This window comes from Ascaphus truei, chromosome 3 (assembly GCF_040206685.1).
Source record: "Ascaphus truei isolate aAscTru1 chromosome 3, aAscTru1.hap1, whole genome shotgun sequence".
Taxonomy (NCBI): domain Eukaryota; kingdom Metazoa; phylum Chordata; class Amphibia; order Anura; family Ascaphidae; genus Ascaphus; species Ascaphus truei.
The window spans coordinates 411,932,485-411,957,975 of NC_134485.1; the positions used below are offsets into that span (position 1 = coordinate 411,932,485).

Sequence of the window (25,491 nt, forward strand, 5' to 3'; positions counted from 1 at the left end):
GTGTTTCGCTTTACGTTTCGCTTTACAACGCCATTTTGAGTAACGCATTGTGTCGGATAACCGAGGACTACCTGTACAAACCTTTCAGGCTTGGTCATAAAAATACCGAAGCTCATTCACACATATCACAGCTGGATGTCCAAGTAATTCCTGCTTAGACTTACAAAAAAATACCTCCTGCCTTACATTTAAGATCTTCTATCATGTGTTGGTTAGAGGGTATGGCAAGCAATGCATCTTGTCTTTTACCCTCGCAGACAGGGAATGGCCTGCACATGGGGAATAAACATGGCGGGGACAGGGCAACAACAGTAATGCATGGCAAATCAGGTATTAACCCTTTCCTCCCCGTCACCGCCAGGTCTATAGATCCTTCCCCCCTGCTGAGGCATGCGTGGCCGTGACATCCCCTGCTTGAAGCGGGTGCTTTTTTTGGCCATGGTATGGGCGTCTCGGGGCGTGCCAGCGACGTCACGGAGCTGGTCATTGGGCGAACTGCTCACGTGACCGGGCTGTCGCGCCAAGAAATCAGTTTGAACTGATTTATTGCGCAACGCGCGCCCCCTCCGCTTCATGCGCGCACGCCGCATGAAAACGAACACTGCTTAAGGTAGTGTTCGTTCAGCGTGCGGACGCATACCATGGCCCCAGCCGTAAGGCTACACTTTTAGTGCCGGCGACGATGACGTCAGGCTGCGGTCGCTGGAAAAATCTAATTGAGATGACTTCCAGCGATCGCGACCAAGCCACAATGCATTTGTTTTGATGCGATGTCGCCAGCACTATAAGCAGCGCAGCCTTAGGACGGACTGACCCCTGTGTTTCAGACGTGTGGTTTGTAATAATGTGACACTGACACCTCCCCGGTGTCTTCCCGTTTCCATGGTTACACGCAGGCTTCTCCCCATCCCGTGCAGAGACAGGCCGCCGCGTCACTTCCCTTAACCCGGCGCGCGGGCCTGTGTGTCACAGACTGGTGTTCCCCCCCTCCCTTCCTTCTGCTTTGCCACGCGCGCTGCGGTTCCGGTGTGCGCAAGGTGTCTCCCCAGCGTAGTGTGTTCGACCCTGGGTGCGCGCGCGCTGTTGCCCACGTGCAGCCCGTGTGTCGGTTATTTTTTTGGCGCGCTTCTCCGTGTCTCGCGCTAGAGCAGCGCCGTGGCGATGATGAGTTCGCTGCTCAGCAGCTTCCCGCCTCCCGGAGAAGGGGTCCGGCGGCTGCAGCCCGGTACTGAGGCCGTGGTCAGCGGGAAAGGGCTGGGCCCCGGCACCCTCTACATCACGGAGAGGTGAGTGGGGGGATTCAGCCGCCTTGCGAAGGTAACCTAACTCCTGCTATTGGAGGTGCCAGCAGCGAGTCGCATGCATTTCAACAAATCCCTCAACAAAGCTGCCTTTCTAATTATTTTAGTTATTACTGATATAAATGTACACCCCCCCACCCTTTACTGCCCAAACATGCCCTGTAACTGCACCTGTGACATGCAGCTGTGTCCGTGGTACCTATCTCTGCCAGTGGCTGCAGCAAATTAACTGGGAGATTGATGATGACTTATCTGCTAATGATCAGCTGGGGGGGAATGTAACACCACTTCTATTGTATGTATGATGTACACACAAATGCACATGTGATTGGTAATATGACCTGTGCACGCAGTGCGTGTTGCGTGTTCTTTGGAGGGGGTCCCTAGTCAGCGAGCGCCTCTATCAGACACGCATGGACTGGCGCGGTGTTATGTGCCTAAGGCCTGGGCCATGCTGCCTTTGCCCGCGTGGAGGCTGTGAGGTAAGCGGGTGCTTTCCCTGGCCATGGTGGACGGGACGTGCCTATGGCGTCACAGAGCTGGTTCGCCCTCATTGGGCGAACCGCTCACGTGACTGGCTTGTCGCGCCAAGAAATCAGTTTGAACTGATTCGTTGTGCAACGCGCCCGCATGCTGCATGGACGTGATCACTGCCTTAAGGTAGTCTGTTCGCTCAGCGTCCGCATGGGCTGCGGTACCATGGCCCCAGTCGTAAGCCGAGTCCATAGATGGACAGGCCGTGCTGAGGCGTGCGGAAGCTCTGCGCTGAGCCCCTGCATCCTCAATGAGGATGCCTTGAGAGGGGGCTCACGCGAGCGTCCGCAGACGTGCGGAGGAGTTGGAGGTTTCAGCCGAGCGCCAAGCTGTTTTTCAGCGCGCTGTCGGCTGAAAACCTCCAATCACAGCACAGCAGCGTCAACGTCACGGTGACGTCGGCGCCGAGACATTGACGTCAGTGCGTCGCGGGCGATTGGCCCAGCGACGTCACTGCCCCGCTTCCAACCACCTCCCCCCGGCTCCCTTCGCGCACGCTGGCTCGCCTGCAAGTCCGTGCAATCGCGCTGACTGAAGCAGGCGAGCCTCAGCGTTAGCGCGCCTCCGCTCTCCCCACCCCTCTATGGCCCGGGCCTTATTTATTTATTTATTTACTTATAAAATATTTTACCAGGAAGTAATACATTGAGAGTTACCTCTCTTTTTCAAGTATGTCCTGGGCACAGAGTAAAACAAATAATACATGGTTACAAATACAGTTACATAAATGAACAGAGTATACATTATGTACAAGACATTGAATGCACAGTTAAAGAAAATATATATTATGAGCGTATGAAACAGTTACAGACCAGATTAAAGTGTGAGACAGACTTAGATTTGAAAGAACTTAGACTGGTGGTGGCTGTGAGAGTCTCTGGTAGGTTGTTCCAGTTTTGGGGAGCATGGTAAGAGAAGGAGGAACGGCCGGATACTTTGTTGAGCCTTGGGACCACGAACAGTCTTTTGGAGTCTGATCTCAGGTGATAAGTGCTGCATGTGGTAGGGGTGAGGAGCTTAGGCTGCAGGCAGGGAGTGAGCGCGCTGGCGCTCATGCGCGGTGACGTCACGCTCCCTCCTCGGCAGGGAGATTTGTGGCTGGCTAGGTGCACGCGCGGGGGGCGTGGCCATGATGTCACGAAGCGGGTTCACCCTCATTGGGCGAACCACTCACGTGACACACTTGCGGATGACAAATTCAAATTTGCGCTTGCTCTGCTAGCAGCTAAGCGCCCAGCAGGCACTTGCTCACGCTGGCCACAGACATTGCCACAATGTGTTTCCTAGCGGCCGGCGTGAGCGCCCGCTCAGCGCCACCCGGGCCTAAGGCTAAGGCCCTGCTCCCTCAGTCAGCGCGCCCGCACTGCAGACAGGCGGCGCGCTGACAGACACAGACCGCGATATGCGGTCTGTAGGGAGCGGGAGGGAGGGGCGTGGCTTGAGCGGAGGGACCCGCTACTCCCCCCCTCCCTCCATGGGCTCGGGCTGCCGGACAGGAGGGAGCTGCTGCGGGCTGCTGTGAGGTAAGCAGCTCCCACTCCCTTCCCCCACAAATGCCCTCCACACACACACACACACACATACCCCCCCTACCTTGTGTAGGAAGCTGTCTTCTGACAGCTCCCATCCCCGCCGCTGATTGGCTCATCAGCGCACCACGTGACGCGTCACCGCTCGGGATCACAGTTTTCTTGCATCCCCTGGTGGCTGATGCGTCACAGTGCGTAGTGAGCCCTGCAGCGAGGGGGGACTGGGACCTGCTCAGAAGGATTCCCCTGCTGGTGGGGAACGCTCGCGCGGCCGGGCGCAGCGGGCCCAGCCTAATGTTGGAGTGTCATTTGTGATGCATGGGAAAGTAAATGGGACCCTCCTTAGAACCAATTGGGAAGAGTGATCACGTTTCTGTGCCCTATACTGCTGCGCCAGCCTTTATTCTAACACTTCATGGAGCCGTGGTCGTTGCATCTCCTGTATTCCATGCGCTATAAATCGTGTTCATGCCGCATTCGCGCCGCCCGGCACACACGGTTGATCTGTTTAATTATAATGGTTTGGGATTTAATTGCGGGTAGAACTGTACGGCTGTACAGTAGGTTGAATTGTATTACACTTGAGTTTCTAGACGGATTGCAGACAACGCTAAAATGCAATTTTCTGCGCCAGATAGAAACCCGAGTCAATTGCTACACGGTTAGAAAACATAGCGCGTCATGACCCCGGTATTCAGAGCGATACGCCGGGTGAAGTTTTAGAATAATGGCTGGCGCCTTTGTATATGCTCAGTGTGAGCATATACACAACAATAAGGTTGTGGCCCAAGCATACACTTTTTCTTGACCAAATACGGTCATTATGGATTAAATTATGGATTAAAAAAAAAAAAACCATTATGATATGGAGTGAGAGTTTACAGACATTTACCATTTCAAGTCCGATAGATACAGTATCTATATATATCCCTATCTCCCTCCTGATACAACAAAAGAGCCATTTTGTTTCAGGGTCTATTCACATAACCCACTAATTAAATTGTTTATAAAAATGAAGACCTGTTCATAGATGACCCCTCTTCTGGACCAGAGATTGAATATTTTATCATTCCAAGAGAATAGTGTATAGTTTCCAAAACCTAAAACTTGTAACTTCATAACCTGATTCGTTAGATTTTATTAATTTGAGGCTTCCTTTTCATTATTACACTTGTTTAATGTTCTTATTTCTTTGTTTTCTTTTGTGTGTATTGTAAATGGTCTTTATGCTTGTACTTTGATGTACTGCACTCATGCATGGCACTTTAAAAATAAGCAATGCAACTCGCCAATGTTTGCCTTTTCACCTTTTTTTCCCTGCAATATAATCATGCATACCAGTGACTCGCCACTTTAATTGTTCTGGTCATTTTAGTGCTACTAGATTCCTGGTTACTCTAGGAATCCGCAGAAACTTGACCTTTTATCATTCCTCTTCCCTGCGACTTCAGTTGCAAATATGTTTTCTGCGACTTTACAACATAAAAGTATGTACAAATAGAAAAATAAGCTTTTCATTTTCATCCAGGTTTTCGGCATATTTAAAAACCTTGATTTAGAGCAGGGGAGCGCAAACTTTTTTTTAAGTTGTGCCCCCCTGCCATGCCTCCCCCGGTCTCGCGCCCCCTCTCCTACCTTCCACATGCGTCAAATGACGCTCTGGGTTCACGTGATGTCACGTCACCCACGGCGTCATTTGACCCGGCGGCGTCATTTGACGCTGCGTTGCTATTGAGACGCGTCTGAAACAAGGTAAGTTTCCTTGTTGCAGAGGCCTCGCACGATCCCCCGGCATTAAATGCCTGGAGGAAGAGCGCGGGGCCTCTGCAACGGCCCGCGCCCCACCAGACAAAACTCCCACCCCCACTGGGGGCGTGCCCCACAGTTTGTGCACCACTGATTTAGAGTAATTCACCATAATTGAGAGAGATGCAACTCCATGCTTACAATGTTCTTGATATGCGAGGTTGACTTGCCACATGTCACTTATTATGCTTTCGTTCTGTCTTCTTGTAGTCGCCTCTCATGGCTGAATGGCGCCGGTCTGGGCTTCTCATTGGAATATCCCTCAATCAGTCTGCATGCGATCTCCAGGGACACTACTACCTATCCGGAGGAGCATCTATATGTCATGGTGAACACCAAACTGGGAGGTCCGGAAAGCCCTGAGATCTTTATTGCTTGTATTATTTTTTTAGGTTTCATTGAAATTGCTTGTTTAGCCAACTTTAGACCTCGTCCATGCTGCTTGCGCGCACGAGCTGTGGGGTGAATCACATTAGGGTAATGTGATCGTGTATAGTGTGCACGTGAGTGTTACCCGGCAAGCAGCCTGAGCAGACACATTATTTTGTATTTGCTGCGCGACGGCCGGGTCACGTGAGCGGTTCACCTGATGAGAGCGAACCAGCTCTGAGATGTCACAGCCACGCCTCCCCTGAAAACGCCCCGTCACGCCTCCCCTTTGCGTCTGCCTGTAGCCAGAAAATTCTCTTGCAGGCAAGTGTGATGGCAGCGTAGACGAGGCCTTGCCGTTTGACAAGGTAAGAAGAACACTCCCAAGCGCAAAAGACTCCCCTCGGGTACATAAAAAAAGGAAAAAAACACAACATAATAATAATTCAGAATAAATGCAATTTAAACTGAGTGCCCACTCACGTGGTAGAAGATTAATTCAGGCGTTTCCAGATTGCTGATCTGGAGCAGTGCGGTGATAAGAACTCTCCCGAACCATATATAAATAAAAGAAATATATATAGTGTAATTATCATCATTATCGCACTGCTTCAGATCAGCAATCTGGAAACGCCTGAATTAATCTTCTACCACGTGAGTGGGCGCTCATTAGTTTAAATTGCATTTATTCCTTTGTTTGCATTATTGCACTATGTTGTGTTTTTTCCTTTTTACATGTACCTGAGGGTTTTTTTTGCGCTTGGGAGTGTTCTTACCTTGTCTAAGGGTGTTGGGAAACACCCTCATACCAGCTGCATCTCCCTAGTGATGGTATATTTTTATTTTATATGTATTTGACACTTTAATTATATTTCACACACTTTTGGTGATTTGGGTTTGCGCTTATCCTTTGTGCTACACTTACCGTTTTACAGCAAGACGGTCAACATGATATTTCAGAAGTTTCATATCAAATATAGTTTACATCAGTATCTCTCCAGAAATAGGAAGCTATTGGTTGATTTTGGAATGAAGCATGGGCTCAGGATAAAAGCGCAAAAGTAAAGTGGTGTAGTAAGAGAAAGTACATTTGGCTGAGTATGTGGGAATTGACCTTTTAGAAGATGCATTCTGTTCATTGTGGCGCCTGTTTCATTACTCCCAATCATGTACAAGTTTTATACATCTGGAGAAATGGCCAATGAGGGTTTTTTTTTATATAAAGACTGCTTTATAACTCCGCACTGATTATGGGAATTTTGGTAATCCATCTGCTTTGTTTCCCAAGAGAAATGTGGTCAATATACGAACTCTTAACAAAACCTGAAAATGTTGTATATTTGTGGGGTTGTTTTGTTTTTTTGTTTTTTTGTCTTTCTCCTTCACAATTAGGATTGTGGGCCTTACTTTTTGGTGCAATTAACATATTGTAAAGTTTGAAGCGACTGCTTGTTTTTTTTTTTTTTTTTTTTTTTTTAAACAAGCAGATGGGAAGCAGGGTCGGCCGGAGCTGGACGTGTGAATTTCAGCTCCAGGGACCCTCTGCTTCCCGAGATACTTACTGGAGAAGGTGGAGCCAATAGCATCCCTTCCAGGGGAAACAATATGGCGTTTAATTCTCCCTCATTACACGGACCAATAGGAAGCTGCAACATCATCTATCGCTGCTTCCTATTGGCCTGTGTGACGTGTGCATTTTAACAACTAGGAAGTATCAGCGGCACATTCCTCGGTAAGTATCTCAAACCAGGGTGTTCCTGGAGCTGACATAAATGTGGTTAAGCCCTGAAAGACACCCTGATTTATATATATATATATATTTTAGTGGCCAATGGCAACCGCTCCTTTTAGAATGTTAAATGGCTAAATACAATTTCTTTATTGCGAAGTAGGATTTCATCTTCATCCTTACCCCCATTACAAGTACTGTATATGGGATCTAGTTTTCAGCAGCCAGACAACCTTTTCTCTGAAGATAGACAAACCTAGTTAATAGAATGTATTCACAATATTGTTTTTAGGTAGTGAACTGAAAGAGGCAACAATGGAGGAGGAGGAGGAGGAGGAAGAAGAGAGTGATGATGATGAGGAGCCTATTACAGAAATACGTTTTGTTCCTAATGAGAAATCAGCTTGTACGTATACAATTACAAATACGATTCACAATTTGTTTTTCTTTCTTGCATTCCTTGTTTAAAAGTCTTTAGAAGTACCTGAAACCCATTGCAATTATGGCTGTTCTATCAGCTATGGGATCCATAGGAATTTTGATAGTATATACTGTACAATGGGCTGCATTCAAATGTGATAAATCACAAAAATTGATCTCATGATCTGTCAACCAGATGTGATGTCTCTGAAATCCTTAGATGATTATCTTGTGTTAAAAAAAAAAAGCTAGTTTCTTTCTTTACCTGAAACCTTACACCCTAGATTCCCCCCCCCCCCCCCCTCTTCAATTGGTTATGTTATCATATTGTCATGTGCTTATCCCAAGGACTTCAGTGGTGAGGTAGAAATTGGCATTTCACCTGAATCAGATCCATGTACAGAAATACAAATTTGTATCATGAAAATTGTTTTAAACAATCCTTAAAGGAGATATATTTTAAAATACTTTAATCCATAAACCAGAAATCCTAAACCGCAATGTGCTTTTTTCGTTTGGGTTTAAAATGTAGTGCTGTACTATTTCCTCTTGCGTTCATTCTTTTAACTGTATCTTCATTTTCCTATAAAGGAGACAGGCCCAAAAAATTAAGAGTAGAATATAAATAGGAAAAAAATGTGTGCGAGCATAAGACCAACATATTATAACTACCATTAGAGGTAAGCAACTGGGAATGAACTCTGATTATGCAATGTGCAGATCCATAGATAATCACTACATTCTTTGTCATCTTTGTTGGTTTTAACTCTTCAAATGACTTGTTGTTTTCAGTAGGAGAGATGTTTTCAGCTATGTGCGAATGCCAGGCCCTCCATCCTGACCCTGAAGATGAGGAGTCGTCTGATGATGATTTTATAGGAGAGGAGTATGACGTTGAGGCTCATGGTTGGTATACTTTGTTTATTATTCACTTTGCAATTTGTATGCCCATCCAAACTCATCACTATTTTAGCGGTAATGTCTATAATTGTTTTCTGTAAGGTGTATTTCAATAGTGTTAACAGGCAGAGGCTACACAAAGTAAAGTACAAGCAGATATGAATAAGGGCAGACCATAACTAACCCACAGTTGAATAATTGGGATCCCAAATGCTGCTTAAGAAAATAGTGCAATACTTTGAAAATCTGATTAAAACACCAGAGTAGACATGAATATGAAAACAGTTGATGTGACCCTGAAAGGTTGGCGTTATTTTAATATTTTGATGCTTAATTGCAGGTTTCAATAGATGTTGACATCCTTTGAGAAATACTGATTTTAAATCTTTTAGTGGGACCATGGCGAGAGAAGTTTTAATGTTGCCATATAGCAAAGTTTATGCAGAGGGAAGTTCTGTAGACACAGCAGAACTTTGGTTAAGCCAAGCACTGATGCACCTCCACATATTTATTTCTAAAGGCAATGGCAGATTTGGCATAATTTAAATCAAGTGTAGAATGATTTTCCTGAGGAAATAAACTAGTTGTATAGAATAGTGAAAACATGTAAAACGTTTTAGAATTTGAACAATTTTTTGTTTCAAAGTTTTTTATTAGGCATTTATAACATTTACAGCTTTTTGAATATTTGTCAACATTTTGGCCTAATACAATTTTTCTGTTTTTTGTCTGAGGTGGGGGAGAAAGTCCCAACATTCCCCTGACCTTCAGAGGTCTGTCGGGGAAGTGCGGGTTAAGAAACAGAAAAGGGGAGAGAGAGTGATAGAGGGGGGGGGGGGGGGTAGGGGGTGAGGGGGGGTTGAGATAGGGGAGGGGGGGGGGATTGGCTCCCTGTTCTTGGCTGCCATAGTTTGGATCTTTGTTTATTATTACTATGGGGCATTTTGGCGTTGGGGGAGCATATACGTTAGCCATGAGTCCCAGATATTGTTGAAAGAGGTGGTGGACCTTTTCAGGAAGGCTGATAGTCTTTCCATGCCCATCACCTCTTGCACCCTTTTTTTGACTGTCTGTTTGGAGGGGGGAGACACCTTCTTCCAGGCGGCTGCCACCGCACACCTAGCCGCTGTCAGGATAAAGGAGACTAATTTGCCTGTTGGTCGATCCAGCACTTCTATGGGTCTGGCCAGCAGGTAGGTCAGCGGGTCAATGGGTATTGTGAGGTCTGTGACCTCTTTTATTAATTTTTGTATAGTTTCCCAGTACTTCTGTATTTCCGGACAGGTCCACCAGATGTGGGCCATGTCCCCCTTTTGACCGCAGCCTCTCCAGCATAGATCGGAAGCCAGAGGGTAGATTTGATTTATTCGAACTGGGGTAAGATACCAGCGGAACAGTATTTTGTATATGTTTTCTTTGATTGTGGTACATATGGAAGTTCCTGAGGCATTTTCCCAAATACTTTCCCAGTCCTCTCGGTCTATATCTATTTCCAATTCTGCTGCCCAATGCAGCATATAGTCATGCGTGGGGGGATCCATAGCTATCTCCATTTCTGAGCAAATTTGTGATATAAGACCTTTCTTATGGGCAGTCTCACGGCAGAGCTGCTCGAAGCTAGTGAGAGGGGGAAATTCCAACGTTGGGGTTAAAGTTTGAATGAAATGCTGAATTTGTAGGTATTTGAACACATTCAGCCCTACTATTTCATATTTAGATCGTAGGTTTTGGAAGCTCAGGAACTTCCCGAAGCTCAAGAGGTCGGCAATCGCATTGATATTTTTGGCTTTGAATTCGTCGAATTGTCCGGGCTCACATCCAGGTGGGAATTTCGGGTTTTTGTGAATTGGTGTAAGTTGAGAGTGAGATGTTGTGAGCTTAAATTTGAATTTGCATTTCGTCCAGGTCTCCCATGTGTGTCTCATCGGGCCTAATTTGAATTTGTTATTCTGCATGTCCTCCTTGCTTAGGGACCAAAGGCAAGCCGGCAGCGAAAGCGTCCCGGCATATTGAGTTTCTATGTCTAGCCAGCAAAATTGGTTTGGGTTGGCATTCCAGACTACTACCTGTCTCAGTTGTGCAGCCAGGTAGTATCTTGTGATGTGTGGAACTCCCATTCCTCCTCTCCCCCTTGAGGCCAAGAGAACTGTTCTAGAGACTCTTGGTTTTTTCCTTGCCAAATAAAGTGGAAGATTAGTTTTTGGATGTTTTTCAATTCTGAGCCAGGGATGTGGACCGGGAGAGTCTGGAAGTAGTAAAGTAATCTAGGGAGTATATTCATTTTAACCGAGATCATTCTCCCGATCCATGATATCTGATATTCTTCCCATTTTTCTAGATCTTGTTTGATTTTTTGGAACAGGGTCGGATAGTTATGTTGGTATAAAGATTGGTAGGTCCTCGATATCTTAACTCCCAAGTATTTGATACAAGAGGAGCTCCAACGATAATTAAAGTTTAGTTTGAGGAGATTCACCTCTGGCTCTGGCAGGCTTAGGTTCAAGGCTTCTGATTTATCACTATTTATTTTATATCCTGAGATTTTCCCGAAATCCCGGAGTTCTTTTTGAAGGTTGGGTAGGGAGATTTGGGGTTTTGATAGGGTTAGAATGACATCGTCTGCGAATAGGGATATTTTATGCTGCCTTTGACCGATTTCTATTCCTTGGATGTCAGTATTGAGCCGAATTGCCGATGCTAGTGGTTCTATCGTTAGCGCAAAGAGGAGAGGAGATAAAGGGCATCCCTGTCGAGTTCCATTTGTGATCTCGAATCTCTGGTTATTGCCCCCTGGTAATTTTACTGTAGCTGACGGGTTTTGATATAGTCTACGGACCCCCTCTAAGTATGCGTCTTTAAAGCCAAATTTGCGCATAGTCTGGTCCAGGAATTGCCAGTTTATTCTATCGAACGCCTTCTCTGCGTCTAGGCTTAACAGGAGTGCTTTGGTGCCTGTGAGGTGAACATGGTCAATAATATTAATTATCTTCCGGGTATTGTCTGAGGCTTGCCTGCCCGCGACAAATCCTACCTGGTCAATGTTGATTAATCTCGGTAAGATGGGGTTTAATCGGTTTGCTAGTATTTTGCTATATAATTTGAGATCACTGTTGAGGAGGGAGATTGGACGGTAGCTTCCACACTGCATCGGGTCTCTGCCATCTTTGTGTATAATAGCTAAGTTAGCCAGAGACATTGTTGGCGGGATTTGGTTCCCTTCCATGAAATAATTAAATGTTTTCAGGAGATGCGTGGATAGAGTAGGCAAGAATCTCTTATAATAGACATTGGTGAAACCGTCAGGACCAGGAGACTTAGTGATTTTTAAAGATTTGACCGCCTCTTCCAGTTCCTCTTTTGAGATCTCAGCATTGAGGACTGTGTTTTCCTCCTCCGTTAATGTGGGGAGATGGCATTTGTTTAAATATTGCGTTATCAATTCTGATGCTATTGGTTCAGGTCGGCCGTTTTTAGATCTTAAATTATATAGTTCTGTATAGTATTTTGTGAATTCCATAGCAATTTTGCTGTCACTATATTGTATCTCGCCAGATCTACTCTTGATCGCCGTTATTTGGGATCTTTTTTGTACCCCTCTCAATTTACTGGCCAGGAGTCTGTCGGCCTTGTTACCCTTGTCATAGTATTGTTGATTGGTCCATTTTAGGGCCTTTTCAACATCCTCCAGCTGGGTTTGTCTAAGTTTTGTTCTGGCTGTTAACAATGTTTTGTATATTTTTTTGGAGGGGTTAGCTTTGTGGGCTTGTTCTATTGTTTTTATGCTATCTGTGAGCTCTTTGGTTAGTTTTTGGCGGGCTTTTTTCCTGTGGGATGCGATGGAGATAATTTTTCCTCTGATGTCTGCCTTATGGGCTTCCCACAGGATTGCTGGAGAGGAGACTGTTCCTTCGTTGAAGTAGAAATAGTCCTTAAGTGAGGATCTAATCTCTCTTTCTATCGCAGGATGATTTAACAGTGAATCATTTAGTCTCCAGGAGTAACTCGTTGTTTTCTCGAAAGGGATTGACAGTGTCAAAGTAATCGGGGCGTGGTCGGACCATGTGATTGAGCCAATGTCTGATTCAATGGCTGCCGCCATCACATTTTTAGTGGTCAATAAGTGGTCTATTCGAGAGTAGGTCTGGTGAGGTGCTGAGTAGAATGTATAGTCTCTCTGGCCCTGATGTTGGGTTCTCCAAACGTCCACTAGTGAGAACTCGCTCAGGATGTCCCTAAACCTTTTCCCCTTGATTTGGGAGTGGGTTGTACGGGGGGGACCCATTGTGGTCGATCTGTCCTCGGTGGGGTTTAGAACCATATTTAGGTCTCCCCCCACTATCATCGATGACAGATATCCCGGGTCTACGCCTTCGAGTACTGTTTGTAAAAATTCTGTTTGATTCTCGTTTGGGGCATATACATTGATCAGTGCGATTGCTGAGCCCGCTAGGGAGCCATATACCATTAGGAATCTACCCTCTGGATCTGCTGTTGTTTTGATATGATTAAATGGAGTGCCTTGTCTGATTAGGACAGCTACACCCCTTTTTTTACTACTGAATGATGCAAAAAAGCATATTGGGAATGTTTTTTTGAATAAATTTGGGGGGTCTTGAGATGTGAAGTGGGTCTCCTGTAGGAATATGATGTCTCCCCCTGATTTTTTCATATCATGGAGGGCTAGCCTCCGCTTCCTATTATTGTGTAGTCCTTTGACATTTAGTGAGCGGATCTTTATTGGTGCAGTAGATGTCATTGTGGGTTTTTTGTGGGGGGGGATCTTGGGATCTCGCCGTTCCCAATCGGGGAGATCTTGCTTTTATTTTCTGGGTGTCTGCAGTGGTTCTGTCTGCGTGTTTCACCGGGGGCGGGTGTGTTCTGCCTGTTTGTATTCTGGTGGCTGTCTGTGGGTTGCCAGGGGGGGTGGGTAGGATGGGGGAGGGGGGCGGGGGGGGGGGGTAAAGATCTGCTGGGACAGAACCAGCAGATAGAGAGAAAGTAGGATTAGGTCCTTGTGTGGGCCTAATGCAGTGTTGCCAGTTCCTTGGGCAACCGGCATTTTGGGCAACGTGCCCTTCTGGGGTGGGTCCAGTGTCAATGACCGGTGTGCGGTTGAGGGGTCCAGACCCTGGGTTGTTAACATTATGCGCCGTTTCCCTCTTGTGAGTCTTTGGTTTGGTTCTGGCGCGTGCCGTGTTGTGTTTGTAAGGAGTGGGGGGGGGGTTGTGGGGGTGGGTGTGGAAATGGTGTGGGGGGGGAGGGAGATGGCAGGGGGGGAGGGGGGGGAGGAGGGAAGGGAAGCCGGGAGGGGTCGTTTAATGGGCTACAGTCTAAATTGCTGGTTGACATGCTGTATGTGTCAGTTGTGTGGTCTGGGCCCTTTTATTTGTTTGTTTGTTCTTCTACTGGTCGTCTAGTACCAGGTCAAATTCGGGGTGATATGGGAGGGGTTCTTGTTCAGAGCAGGGAGGGGAGGAGAAAAAAAAAAAAAAAAAAAAAAAAAAGGGGGGTAGGAGCAGGAGGGGATCTCAGGTACATTTCCTATGTCAACCCTTATCGCTCTAAAGTTACATACATTGCATTTGTACATTCTTCTGCATTTTGTTGCTTTCCTTTGCTGGTCTCACCTGTTAGAGGGGACTTTGGTCTTGGTGAGGGGAGGGTAGGAAAGGAGGGGAGGAGGGGGGGGAGAGAGGGGAGGCGACGGAGAGGGGGGGATGGTGGGGAGAATTGGGGGGGAGGGGGGAAGTGAAGGGAGTGAGGAGGGGAGAGGAGAGGGAGGGGGGAGAGGGGGGAGGAGGGGAATGGGGGGAGGGAGGGAGGAGGATGGGAATGGGGGGAGGGGGGGTGAGGGAGTGGTAGGGCGGGGAGGGGTGGGGGAAGTAGGGGAAGGGGTGGTGGAGGGGGGTACAATGGGAGGGGGGACAGCTTATCTTGGTATTACAGTACATTTTTATAGTTGCGATTTCTAACATTTCGTCAGTATTGGTCATAGTACCCTTTGTGAAGCATATCTATAGAAATATGGATCCGTTAGTTGCCGCTTTGGCTCTGAGTGGGCTCACATGGGCTCATGTTGTGCCACTTGGTAGCTCGTTGTGGCTGCCTTTCTGTGACCACTGATTTGCTCATCAGAATTTGAACAATTTTAATAACTTCATATATGCATTTTAAATACATTATACAGCTTATATAACCAACAAAAGAAATAACTCAACGCTCAACCTATTACAGTGAAAAAGTACGTACTAGGGTGCAATGGGTAATGAACAGATCACAGATGAGACCTTCACTAAATCATGGGAGAGCATTCTCCTGAGATGCTCAGCAGATTTAATGAAATTGTTGGTAGATTTTGAGATGAACAAACTGGATCAGGTTAACGCGGAGATAGACAAACTACTAGCGGACATCACCACATGGCAGGAAGATTCAGAGTTCATTGAGCTAGAGAAAAGATTGAAGGAAAATGTTGAAAAATTAAAATCAGATATAAAGAGCAGGAAGCAACGTAAATTCCAAAGAGATCGATCTGATTTTGAAGGTAATAGAATCTTCAGATATAAACTGAAGAGGAGTAAATTGAATAGTCGAGAGGACCATTGATACATCAACAGATTGGGAGCAGTCCAATAGCGGAACAGACACAGAATGTTCCGAAGTGAGAGGTGAGACATCAAATACTAGATTGGTATATGACAATTGTATTATATCTAGTGTGTTACTCACCTTAAACTAAAAGTTTCATTTAGCCTGCTGCAACACATACACAGGGTCTCCATACCCAGACTGTAGTAATCTATTACAGATATACTCATGCAGATATTGAATGGGGCAATGTGATGTTATTTTATTGATGCTAACCTCAACTCATATGCTCACCATTGTATGAAGCATCATCATCCCAGCTACTATATGGGTGATTAACTGTGTAGTTACTTCACATTCAGCATCAGCCTCACTGGGCATTACGGTGTTAATATATCATGTGTACACAGTTGATGATTGGTATATGACAATTGTATTATGTATCGCATCTAGTGTGTTTACTCATCTTAAACTTATACAGGTCATATGCATATCGAGCTCTTATCACACACTGTGCTCTGCGTCTTCCTGACTGGGATTGATGTGGGTCACATATGTTTAGCCATTGATTATTCTATCTGTATCCTGTTTGATAGTACCAACCAGTGACATTATACTATATTATCTGGTGTATTAATAGAGTACTACCTAACAGGTGACTTCATATTTGGTATTTCCCAGTCTGGGTTTTTCATGAACCACCCCCTAGGGGATTTTATTTAATTGTTATGTATTCATTTTAAGTCGTCGAGGTTACATTAATAAAATGTCTTTATTTTGGTTTTGTGAGCTTTCACTCACTCTAGTGCAGGGGTGGGCAACCATTTTTTCAATGTAGCCACAGGTGTGGCGAATTAGATGTGAAAAAAGCCACACCATGTAAGAATTTAGGTATTATGTTGCGCATGCGAAAATTTAAAACGCACATTGTTTGAACACGTTTATTGAAAACATGAACACTTTGACTACTCAGTAACAACTGCGTCAGACGCAAATGATGAAAACACACACACACACACACACACACACACACACACACACACAGTCGGTGGGGTGGTATGTTATTTATATATTCTCGGTCCCCCCCACCCCCCATCATTTCATTTCACCCCCCTCATCTCATTCGCTCCCAAATCCATGATCAGGGGCACAGCCAGGACGTGACTGGGTACATAAAGATACAAGCAGCCATTGCCAGCTGCCCGCACGCAGCAACACACACGCCCAGCCAGCCACACGTCCAACCAGCCACACACACGTCCAGCCGGCCATACACACGTCCAGCCGGCCACGCACACGTCCAGCCGGCCACGCACACGTCCAGCCGGCCACGCACACGTCCAGCCGGCCACACGCACACGCCCAGCCGGCCACACGCACACGCCCAGCCGGCCACACGCACACGCCCAGCCGGCCACACGCACACGCCCAGCCGGCCACACGCACACGCCCAGCCGGCCACACGCACACGCCCAGCCGGCCACACGCACACGCCCAGCCGGCCACACGCCCAGCCAGCCACACGCACACGCCCAGCCAGCCGCACGCACACGCCCAGCCACACGCACACGCCCAGCCACACGCGCGCACGCCCAGCCGGCCACACGCGCGCACGCCCAGCCAGCCACGCGCACGCCCAGCCACGCGCACGCCCAGCCGCACGCACGCCCAGCCGCACGCACGCCCAGCCACACGCACGCACGCCCAGCCACACGCACGCACGCCCGCCCAGCCGCACGCACGCCCAGCCACACGCACGCCCGCCCAGCCACACGCACGCACGCCCAGCCGCACGCCCGCCCACACGCACGCACGCCCAGCCACACGCACGCCCGCCCACACGCACAGCCACACGCACGCCCACACGCCCAGCCGCCCACACGCCCACACGCCCAGCCACACGCACGCACGCCCAGCCGCACGCCCGCCCACACGCACGCACGCCCAGCCACACGCACGCCCGCCCAGCCGCACGCCCGCCCACACGCACGCACGCCCACATGCCCAGCCACACGCACGCCCACACGCCCAGCCACACGCACGCCCACACGCACGCCCACACGCCCAGCCACACGCACGCCCACACGCCCAGCCACACACACACGCCCAGCCACCCACACGCCCAGCCACCCACACGCCCAGCCACACGACCAGCCACACACACACCCACACGCCCAGCCACACACACACCCACACGCCCAGCCACACACACACCCACACGCCCAGCCACACACACACACCCACACGCCCAGCCACACATACACACCCACACGCCCAGCCACACATACACGCCCAGCCGCCCAGCCGCCCAGCCACACATACACACCCACACGCCCAGCCGCCCAGCCACACATACACACCCACACGCCCAGCCGCCCAGCCACACCCACACGCCCAGCCGCCCAGCCACACATACACACACGCCCAGCCACACATACACACACGCCCAGCCACACGCACGCACGCCCAGCCACACACACACCCACACGCCCAGCCACACACACACCCACACGCCCAGCCACACACACACACCCACACGCCCAGCCACACATACACACCCACACGCCCAGCCACACATACACGCCCAGCCGCCCAGCCACACATACACGCCCAGCCACACATACACACCCACACGCCCAGCCACACATACACACCCACACGCCCAGCCGCCCAGCCACACATACACACACGCCCAGCCACACATACACACCCACACACCCAGCCGCCCAGCCACACATACACACACGCCCAGCCACACATACACACGCCCAGCCACACGCACGCACGCCCAGCCACACACACACACCCACACGCCCAGCCACACATACACACCCACACGCCCAGCCACACATACACGCCCAGCCGCCCAGCCACACATACACGCCCAGCCACACATACACACCCACACGCCCAGCCACACATACACACCCACACGCCCAGCCGCCCAGCCGCCCAGCCACACATACACACACGCCCAGCCACACATACACACCCACACACCCAGCCGCCCAGCCACACATACACACACGCCCAGCCACACATACACACACGCCCAGCCACACGCACGCACGCCCAGCCACACGCACACACGCCCAGCCACACATACACACCCACACGCCCAGCCACACATACACACCCACACGCCCAGCCGCCCAGCCACACATACACACACACACACACACGCCCAGCCACACATACACACACACACACACACACACCCAGCCACACATACACACACCCAGCCCTTCATCTCCCCCCTGCACCCGTCATCTCCCCTCGGCACCCGTCATCTCCCCCCTGCACCCTTCATCTCCCTTCAGCACCCTTCATCTCCCCTCAGCACCCTTCATCTCCCCCCAGCACCCTTGAAAGCACCCATCCCCCACCAATGCCTACCAGATCGCGGCGGCATCAGCGGGCAGCAGTGGTGGCGAGCGGGCAGTGGTGGCAGGCGGACGTTGGGCAGTCAGCGCGTCACGCTGGAGCGTGCTCGGGGGGGTGGGGGGGAAGCGCGTCATGGAGCTGCCTCGCAGGGGAGGGAGCGCGCGCCTGCTGGAGCGGGCTGGGGTGTTGGAGGGAGAGGAGCGCGTCACACCGCTGGAGTGCGCTCCTTACCACGGAAGGGGAAAGGGGGGGTTTGAGTGTCCAAGCGGCCCTGTTCGCCACAGTTTTACAGCCAATTCGCCACAAGTGGCGAATGGCGACAGGGTTGCCCACACTGGCTCTAGTGTGTCGTTGGGCAGGAGCAATTATACTCCACCTAGTGGGACAATTAATATCCCAGGCTACTACAGCTGTTTAAGTTTCTTTGAGTGCAGACATATGGGTTTCTTCGTGTTAACCTTGAGTTAACTTGTGGTGCTATGTATATCATTATACAGCTAGCATGGTTATTAATTGTAGTTGTAATTGTGTGATTTAGTCCCATTTCTGCCACGGGGGCCTGCAAACTAATGCTGTGAAATGTCGCAGGCCCCCGTGGCAGCCCAACTTGAAGAAGCAATACTACCCCCCCCCCACCACCTTTTATTTATTATATGTAAAGCATGTGGTAATGTATAATTCTACATCCTTACCTAAGATAGCAATCGTTTGGTGCTCCTGTTATAAATCTGTAAAAAAAAATCCTGATTGTGTGCCTAACATAATGACTGCCTTTCCGTCTCAGTCCGTGTAATTCAGCAGCAACAATGTACCCTTCTATTACTAAGGTAACATTACCTATTGTTAGTTTGGCGCTCAAACATTAACAAATAGGAAAGTGTTGCAAAGCTCTTGCACTGCTTCGGAAGTGTGCTAAACCCTGCTATAGAAATCAAAGGATGCTTTAAAACTCATTAAAAATGGCATTGTTGAATTTAAAAAAAAAAAAAAACAGTTATCTAATACTACAGAACTGATCGAGATATATATATATAATTTTTTTTTTTTTTATAACTTCCATTTTTATTTTGTTTTACAATTTGTGCACTGTATCACAAATCATTTTCTAATACAAAAAAACAGTAAAACTGGGCATCTCAATTCTTGGGGAAACAGACACGCAACTACACTGACAAACTACACCGACATACCTGACAAGACAGGCGGGACCCATAGAACAGGCGAAAGACATAAAGAAGGAAGGGGAGGAGGGGGTGGGGAGAATGGGAGTTTGGCCTTGTCGTCATTGTGTGATACTTATTAAGTTTTCACTCTCTACTGGTCAGCCCGACCTCCCTGAATAGTTGTCGACCTCCTCTATATTATGGCCTACCTGTCTCGTTGCTATGTGGTCATGAATCCTGCTTTGTTGAAAGAGAATGCATTTACTGCTTTCAACGCAAAATTGTGGCAGCTTCAACCCCCGGGATATCTGTCTGGGCTAACCACGGCGCCCAGACTTTTAGAAAATTTGTGCCAGTGTTGTTGACCAAACTACTCAACTGTTCCATCTGGCATACATGCCAAATTCTATTCCTGATCTTGGGGATTATTGGTCATTCTGCCTGCTTCCACATTGCTGCAATCTCGCATCTCGTGGCAATTGCAAAATGTGCAACTCGTTTGTGTGTCGCCTTCGACATTCCCTGAATCCGCCTGCCCATCAAGAACAGCCACGGATCCAGGGGGATCGCCAAATTGAGTATCCTTTGAATCCATTCTCTAATATGTTCCCAAAGCACTGCTTTGGGCAGAGCGGGGAGTATCCTCTGACAAATTTTAGAGAGTTTTAGTGCGATATGATACCACCTCATAAGGACCTTTTTATATGCGTTCTCCTTTAAAGTTGCACATATCGAGCTTTTGGCTGCAGCTTGCAGGATTCAGTCCTCGTCCTCTAGCGTCTCCCCTAGGTCAGTCTCCCATTGTCTCATGTAGTTTAGTCGTGGTTCGTCTGGTGTCTCAGGATAGACTACTTCCCTGTACATCCTAGATGTAAGTCCCCTCGTGTCCGCTCCCCTAGAACACAGCTGCTCAAAATTTGTCCTTGCTGGCCTGATTGGGAATTTATTATAAAAGGCTCTGATCTGGAGGAATCTAAAGAATTCATAGTTTGGTATCTTTTTCTCTGATTTAATCTGCTCAAATGTTTTAATAAATTTTCTCCCCTCCAGATCCTTTAGTTGTTTCTATCCCGAATGTGTCCAAATCAAATAATCATTACTGAGCATCCCTGGAGCGAAATCTGGGTTCTTTAATATCGGGGTCATCAAGTTCTGTTTGGTGGTTAGGTTATATCGATATTTGGAAGTCTCCCAAACCGCCAACGAGTTCGCTATAGCCTTTCCTATTGTGCTCCGGCACTTTTTGGGTAACCAAATTATATCTTGCAGCTCCACTGGAGCACAACACTCTCTTTCCAGTGCCACCCATCTCCGCCAGAACTGATATTTTATTTAAAAAAATTTTTTTTTTAACATGTTTTACTGTTTTGAAATACTGGTGGACCAGACCATCAAATGAGCTACCACTATTACCAACCTTTTAGAAAATATAATTTGTAAGTAGGAAACAAACACATTGTTTGGCAGTAAAGTATGCGGGGCGGCTTGACATCTTCCATAATAAACGCACCTGCTAATTTATATTTATTTTCCTTTGCGGTGGCAAAACATAGTTTGTACATTTTGAATGTATACCGCTTTGTTGCTCAGTGGGTTTGTATGTTCTTTTCCATAGTTTGGAAGGACATACTTTGAAAACGAGAGGTAACTCTCAATGTATTACTTCCTGGTAAAATATTTTATAAATAAATAGTAAAATAGATTCAAATGTACTGCATAATTTCTCCTCTTTTTTATATGTTCTCTAACCTGAATGTTACATCTGTATTAGTAGTCTGTGGCATATAGTACTGATATTACTGTCTAGTAATCTTCGCAAGGATATTTTCTAGTTCTTCTGACCACCTACAGGAAAGCTATACAGCACGTGTGCGCCTTATCCTAATTTCTGAATAGGCTTAAGGGGATGAATTTTGTCTCTTGTGCAGCTGTTCTACCAATTAGAATTTTTGGAGCATGCCACATAGTATAAGCATTGAAGCTTTGTGCCATTGTCAATGGCCATTATTTATGACTTCTTTTCTTTGCTGTGATCTGCTCTTTCTGCTGAGATATTCATTAACGATTAGGTCAGATACTACATGGCTTTGACCTTGTGAGCACTTCTCATTGCATCTTTTGTGAGTCGATATATACTTTTATTACCCAATATATATCTTTAGATTTTTAAAAAATCACTTTTTGATGCTTTGTGACGAAGGAATGAGTTGTACACCTTGTACTTTAAGCTATTTTTTTTTAAATAGAAATCTTTTTTTAATTGAGACACAAGTCATACATTTTTATTAAATGTTATATGAATGTGTTTATTTTTTTTTTACACCACAGAGCAAGGACAGGGTGACGTCCCCACATTTTACACATATGAAGAAGGGCTGTCGCATCTAACTTCAGAAGGTCAGGCCACTCTGGAGAGGTTAGAGGGCATGCTGGCCAACTCCATTGGCACTCAGCACAGCATGGCTGGTGTCCGGACTGAAGCCTCAGCACTGGAGATGGAAGGTGAGGCACAAGCACAGGTCGTTGTGTTCTCAAGATATTGCACGGTTTCTCTGTGGTTAATCTCTCCCTTAACAAATATACAGTTAGTAATTCTTTTCAGCACCACTTTTATAGAGATTGGATGGCACAATATTAACTTTATGTGCAAATCCAACATGGTGTTTCTGGGAAAGGAGATTCTTCAACTAAAACGTCTTGTATACTTGTTTCTGTTTACCATTTGAATTATTCAGAAATATGTAGTACAGTAGGTAATACAAACTATTAAAATGTTAAGTACATTTGATGAAACCTATGCTGCTTTAACTATTTTTAAGTCTATCCAAAGGCACATGGATTTGACGGTCTAGGACTTTTGGCCGCGGCCCTAACACTGAGATAAAGTCGGCACTGCACCCCACTACAGGGACATCTTGCCGCCATTGGCAGTCAAGCGAGAGGTCTGACGGCTGAGGCATTTAAAAAATAACGTCTCTGGTTTTCGTCAGAGTTGGGAAAGCCAGATATTTTAAAATGAAGTTTCGGCATGCCGTCTGACACTGCCGGACATCTCTCTGCCGCCATTTTTAAATGCCTCAGCCACCACACATCTCTCTTGCTTGACAATGGAGTCTCTGGCTGAGGCCCGCCGGCGAGATCGTGGCGATACAGCCGTGGCAAAGTCGCATTCCATGGATTTAATGCCTCTGCAGCTTCCTGTGTTTTCCCAAGCACGCTATATTTTCTTTTTCTGTATACTTTGAGGCTAATGATGGTCTTGAACAATAGTATCATGCTAGCTAAACGAAAAAAATAAGAAAGGGAAGATATGGGAGGTTGGTAGTCTACAGTTTGCATGCTGTGTGACTAGCACATATTTGAGGTATGTTGAAGGGTGTTATTGTTGGATACCTTTGTTGAATGCCATGAAAACAGAAGTCTGGAAAAGCAAAAAAGAGTTGAACGTAGAGGGCAGGTGTTTGAGCTTCAAGATTTCTGTTGAAATCTAATTTTTGTGCTTGCATCTTTGCAATTTGTTTAAAAAAAAGGGCATCTATTGGCTGGGATGCTTGAGTGCTTTTGATTTTAGATGCACTTTTTTTTAGATCGTGAGGTTGCTTAAACATATTATATTAGGGTGTTAAGTTAGTTTTAAAAAGTATTTATAGTTAAAACATAACATCCTTTGCTTCAGAGCAGGGGTGGACAAACTCCAGTCCTTAAGGGCCACCAACAGGCCAGGTTTTAAGGATATATCTGCTTCAGCACAGGTGGTTGTCATTATGACTGAGCAAACAGTGCTGAAGCAGGGATATCCTTAAAACCTGACCTGCTGGACACCCTTATGGACTGGAGTTGGCTACTCCTGCTTTAGAATAAAAATATGAGCATGAATAAAGCTGAAAGCAAATAGCGCTAGGACTTCCCTAACAAAGAGATGGCTTCACAGTATTTTCTAGTCGACAGTCCCTATTCAATAAGATATTTGATGTTGTAACTTTTAACAATTCTACCCTTTGGCTATATTCAGCAGAACACTGCATAGAGTTAATTAGCCTCATAATGCTCCTGTATCTCTAATTTTTGTATCCTGCCACATATCTTTTTGAAGACTGAAAAATAAAAACCTGTATGGATTCTATTAACTAATGGTAGGCCACCTCATTCAATTTGTTGGTTCCTTAGTTTCCAAAAAAACTCCCAATTCTGAATGGGCAGTGTTGTAGTGACAGGATCCCAATCTAAAAGTGACAGGCATAGGAAGTGTGTATTCATCTTTTTCTTCTGTTCAGATGGGATGGAAGTTGAAGCATTACCAGCTGTGTCAGGACAGTTTGAAGATGCAGATGTTGACCACTGACCGAGGACTGTGAAGCAGTAAGTTTATTTCAGTCTTGGGGAACCATAGGTTGTGTTCATACAGTTAGTGATCCTCTACTTCTCAGCAGGCTCTCTTTGTGAATAAATGGAACTACACATATCACAAGTGTATTTTATTCAATAGGAGAATATATATTGGAAAATCGTAGGGAAGAGCAACCAATCATAATAAACCTTTAAATTGTGAACGGTTAACTGTGGGATTTTGTAGCATGTCCCGTATCAAGAGTGTAAAACAAATGGTAAAAACAAATTGACTTAGTAAAGCAACGTTGCTTTACGGATCATTGATGATAAATCCAGTCACATTGGTCCTCTTCTTTGAACATATAACATAATCAAGTCACAATTTTATGCTTCGAGAGGCCATTTGAATGCTGTAATAGCAGCCCCACTAGGAGTGATGATTCTGTTTTGTGGGGATAGCCATTCAGGTCATTGTATTATAGCCTCCCATACTACAGTAAACAATGTTGAGTTCTTTGATTTTGCTAACTCCTATTTGTTTTCTTTCAGAAAAGTGGCACTGTCGCAGAGCAAGAGTGCACAATCTTGAATTGCATTTCCTGTGTTAATGATGTCTGGCACAATAAACCGATTTCTTTTCTCAGACCTTTTTAAAAAAAAAACACACACACACCTTCACCCTAATCATTCCTAGGATTACTTTTTTGTGAATTGTAACAGCATATCAATCCATTCAGCCCCCAAGGTCACTTTTGTAGTCTGTTTTGCAAATTAACTCTTAGGGCAACTTACATTCGAAGGAAATGGATACATCGTCTGGTTAGAATAGGGCACCACAGAAGCTGATATGCCATTACATTTTCTACAATCCTCCTGCATTTTGCTCAGGCTCTTCTAGTGGGAAGTGTCAAGCATATAAATAGATTCTAGATTGTACTAGAATATTTACACTGTACGGTAACATTGCTAATGCTTAGCTATTGCAAATTTTGATAGAGAGTTAAAATAGCCACATATTTTGCATCAAGCTCGTCCGGTATGTGTCTGTATTTAGTGAGGTGTTTTTGTTTGCTGTTTAAGTAGATGAAAGCTAATAAGACCGGAAAACCAAGGCACTTCATGTAAGAACATGACGGTATTTGTAACAATTTTTGGTTGTCAAATAAAATGAGATTTTGTATCCAACAGTGTAATGTTTTACTAGTTCTCTGCTGATAATGTGAATATAGTAATAGAAAACATTACTTGTTCTGAACATGGGACAGACACATTCAGCATAAAACTGTAGTGGGCAACATAATATACTTCAAGGGTCACACCTTCCTTGCCTGTCTCTCCCTAGCAAGCAGGGATATTTCTGCTGATAGCTTCTGCCCTCCCTCTCCAGTCAGCAGTGCTGGTGCATACTGCCCCCTCTTACACTATGAACTAGTAAAGGG

At 46.5% G+C, this 25,491-nt stretch overlaps 1 protein-coding gene across 1 annotated transcript; it reads left to right on the plus strand.

The window, feature by feature from the left end:
* Window positions 1-968: 968 nt before the first annotated feature.
* On the plus strand, window positions 969-25,237 carry CLNS1A (chloride nucleotide-sensitive channel 1A). Its single transcript, XM_075592637.1, has 7 exons — window positions 969-1,286; window positions 5,381-5,517; window positions 7,561-7,674; window positions 8,481-8,594; window positions 22,052-22,225; window positions 23,998-24,082; window positions 24,602-25,237. The coding sequence occupies exons 1-6, from the start codon at window positions 1,162-1,164 to the stop codon at window positions 24,063-24,065; spliced, it is 732 nt and encodes a 243-aa protein (XP_075448752.1). The 5' UTR covers window positions 969-1,161; the 3' UTR covers window positions 24,066-24,082; window positions 24,602-25,237.
* The last annotated feature ends 254 nt before the right edge of the window (window positions 25,238-25,491 follow it).

What these genes read in the sequence shown, in the direction of transcription:
- CLNS1A (XM_075592637.1), top strand. Translation starts at nt 1,162, where the DNA reads ATGATGAGTTCGCTGCTCAGCAGCTTCCCGCCTCCCGGAGAAGGGGTC. An exon ending in GGTGAACACCAAACTGGGAG is followed by an intron (nt 5,518 to 7,560) that starts GTCCGGAAAGCC and finishes TATTGTTTTTAG; the next exon opens with GTAGTGAACTGAAAGAGGCA. An exon ending in TCCTAATGAGAAATCAGCTT is followed by an intron (nt 7,675 to 8,480) that starts GTACGTATACAA and finishes TGTTGTTTTCAG; the next exon opens with TAGGAGAGATGTTTTCAGCT.